Raw genomic sequence first — 2,500 nt, forward strand, 5'->3', positions numbered from 1 at the left:
CCTCCCTGTCTCTCTCCTCCTCCCTCCCTGTCTCTCTCCTCCTCCTTCCCTGTCTCTCTCCTCCTCCTTCCCTGTCTCTCTCCTCCTCCTTCCCTGTCTCTCTCCTCCTCCTTCCCTGTCTCTCTCCTCCTCCTTCCCTGTCTCTCTCCTCCTCCTTCCCTGTCTCTCTCCTCCTCCTTCCCTGTCTCTCTCCTCCTCCCTACCTGTCTCTCTCCTCCTCCCTACCTGTCTCTCTCCCTCTCTTTCTTTCTCTTTCTTTCTCTTTCACTCTTTCTCTTCTCCCCCCTTCTTTCTCTTCCTCTACTCGCTAAAGTTAGCATATAGAATATTTCCATATCAAAACTATATAAGCGACAAAAATATTAGTTGCGAGATTCTCACAGGGAGAAGACGCATGTGAGATCAAGCATTATCTTTGTCAGCGCAAGATAAGCATCACGCGTGTTAACAGGAAGGAGCTGCAAAGTCGGCAAGATCACTCGCAGATGCGGGGAGCTGATTAAACAAGGAATGCGACAGCAGAAACGTATGACAGAATAATAATCACAGCCATAATACTATAGGAATTATAGGCTTCTCACCCCCCCCCCCCACCCTTCCTCTCTTTCCTCCACCTTCCTTCTTCCTTCTTCCTTCTTCCTCCATCCCATCTTCCCATCTTCCACACTTCCCTCTTTCCCTCCCTCCCTCCCTCCCTCCCTCCCGCACCAATGTACCAATCGCATATGTTGGCCGTCTGTTGCTATGGCAATACCAAGGATGTAAAATCTAGCAAGTTGCCTGATGACTTGCATGTAGATCAAGCCAGATGAGTGAAGGAGAGTGATAGAGATGGGTTGAAAGGAGGAGAGAAGGGGAATTTGATTAAAATAAGAGAAATCGGAGAAGAGGGAAAGTATGTGAGAGAATGATGAGGAATTAGGGAATCGGAAGAGTAAGGAGAGGAGAGGTGGTGACAAGAGAAAAGAGAGATGAAAGTTAGAACAACAAAAAAACTGAATAAAGAGAGACAGAGGAAGAAAGAAAACGAGAAAGAGAGAGAGCCAGACTGAGTCAAAGAGCATAGAAATATAAACACTTGTATTGAGTCCGAAAACAACAACCATTCTCCTTAAAACTGAAAGATCCACCAACTCTGCACCGAGGTCAGTTTAATTATCCTCGAGTTGCCATGGGAACATCACCCATTCACTGACCATCCTTTTCAAACTTCAAGAACTGTCTTTTACATCTGACTGTATACGTATACGTACACACACCCGCACACGCACATAAACACACCTACAGATAAATATACAGACTGTCTGTATGATACTCACAGACATATATTCAATAATGCTAATCATAATTAAAGTGACAATGTGCAATGCTACTTAGTTCCTTTTTATATTATAGAGTAAGATTTGAAGTTCCGACAATACTTGCAATAGTTTACGCCAACACGAACGTTCAATCAGCTACATGTACCTTGTCGACTGTCCTAGCACAAGAGTTTAATTACAGTTCATCAAAAAATGCTATACGCACTCCTTTTACAAGTTTAAAATCGCTCTCACCCTGCTACGTATCTAATTGAATACACGTTTACTTCTGACAGACTCACCGAGTTTAGTAGTGGTTGACATTTTGATGTTAGTGCAGATCACTTTCGTCAAGCTTCTACTCCTTGTCAGTTAGAGGGAACCACTAGAGAGTCAGGATAGTCTAGACATCTGATGTGTAAGGGAATCGCCGGCCGCGCCACGATGCCACACCTCCCTACCAGCATTTGTTCGATTATGTCACCGAGATAGCACGTATGTTAACGTTCAATATTTTCCCGTCCGTTTAAAAACGCAATGGCAGCCATGGAGCGTTATTCCATAATGCTAACACCGTATTCACAAACGTGTTATGAACGCAAGGATCAATTGTACGTTGGATATTGAAACTAATTGAATATGCTTTCAACTATCCGAACGACGGTAACAAGCATTCACCGACCACGTGGTTGTAGCGTAACCTTGGCGCTGAGGTTTTTATCCCATAGGGTATCGCTGTTTTTCGAAAAGAACCGCGTTTACTGCATTTTTCTTGATTATACAGAATTTGAATGTTAAATACTGTAACGTTCAATGGAAAGATTATCGCGATTTCACTGAATTATAGTCTATATAATATGCATCTTCACTTTTTTAGTATTTTTATCCAAAACCGCAGGTCATATGAGATATCAAGGGACAATCTTGATATCATATATGACCCTACAGCCGTAAAATAAGCCTTTCGCCACAATAAGCTATGGTTACTTTTTCTAGAGTTCACATTTTTCACATTGATTAATACATTTCAGTAGAATGTCAGAAATTAGTTTGATCTTGCATTGGCCTTAAACGCAAATATCAAATATTTAACTCAGAAAGAGTATATGGAATTCCGATTAATTCTGCATTAATGAGATCCGGAGACTTACCATAAACCTTTAATTTCATTCACCGAATAAGTCTATAAAGGAAAAGAC

General features: G+C 41.9%; 1 protein-coding gene across 1 annotated transcript in view; it reads right to left on the minus strand.

Moving 5' to 3' along the window:
- Positions 1-1,794, minus strand: part of LOC122265908 (bifunctional purine biosynthesis protein ATIC) — a 20,653-nt gene extending 18,859 nt beyond the window's left edge. The window contains exon 1 of the mRNA XM_043035386.2: positions 1,604-1,794. Within this exon, the coding sequence (XP_042891320.2) occupies positions 1,604-1,625 (22 nt within the window). The 5' untranslated portion in view covers positions 1,626-1,794. The remainder of the gene's footprint in view (positions 1-1,603) is intronic.
- Positions 1,795-2,500: the final 706 nt, after the last annotated feature.

The sequence above is a fragment of the Penaeus japonicus genome, unplaced genomic scaffold (assembly GCF_977035675.1).
Source record: "Penaeus japonicus unplaced genomic scaffold, GWHDUDI00000001_assembly GWHDUDI00000028, whole genome shotgun sequence".
NCBI lineage: Eukaryota > Metazoa > Arthropoda > Malacostraca > Decapoda > Penaeidae > Penaeus > Penaeus japonicus.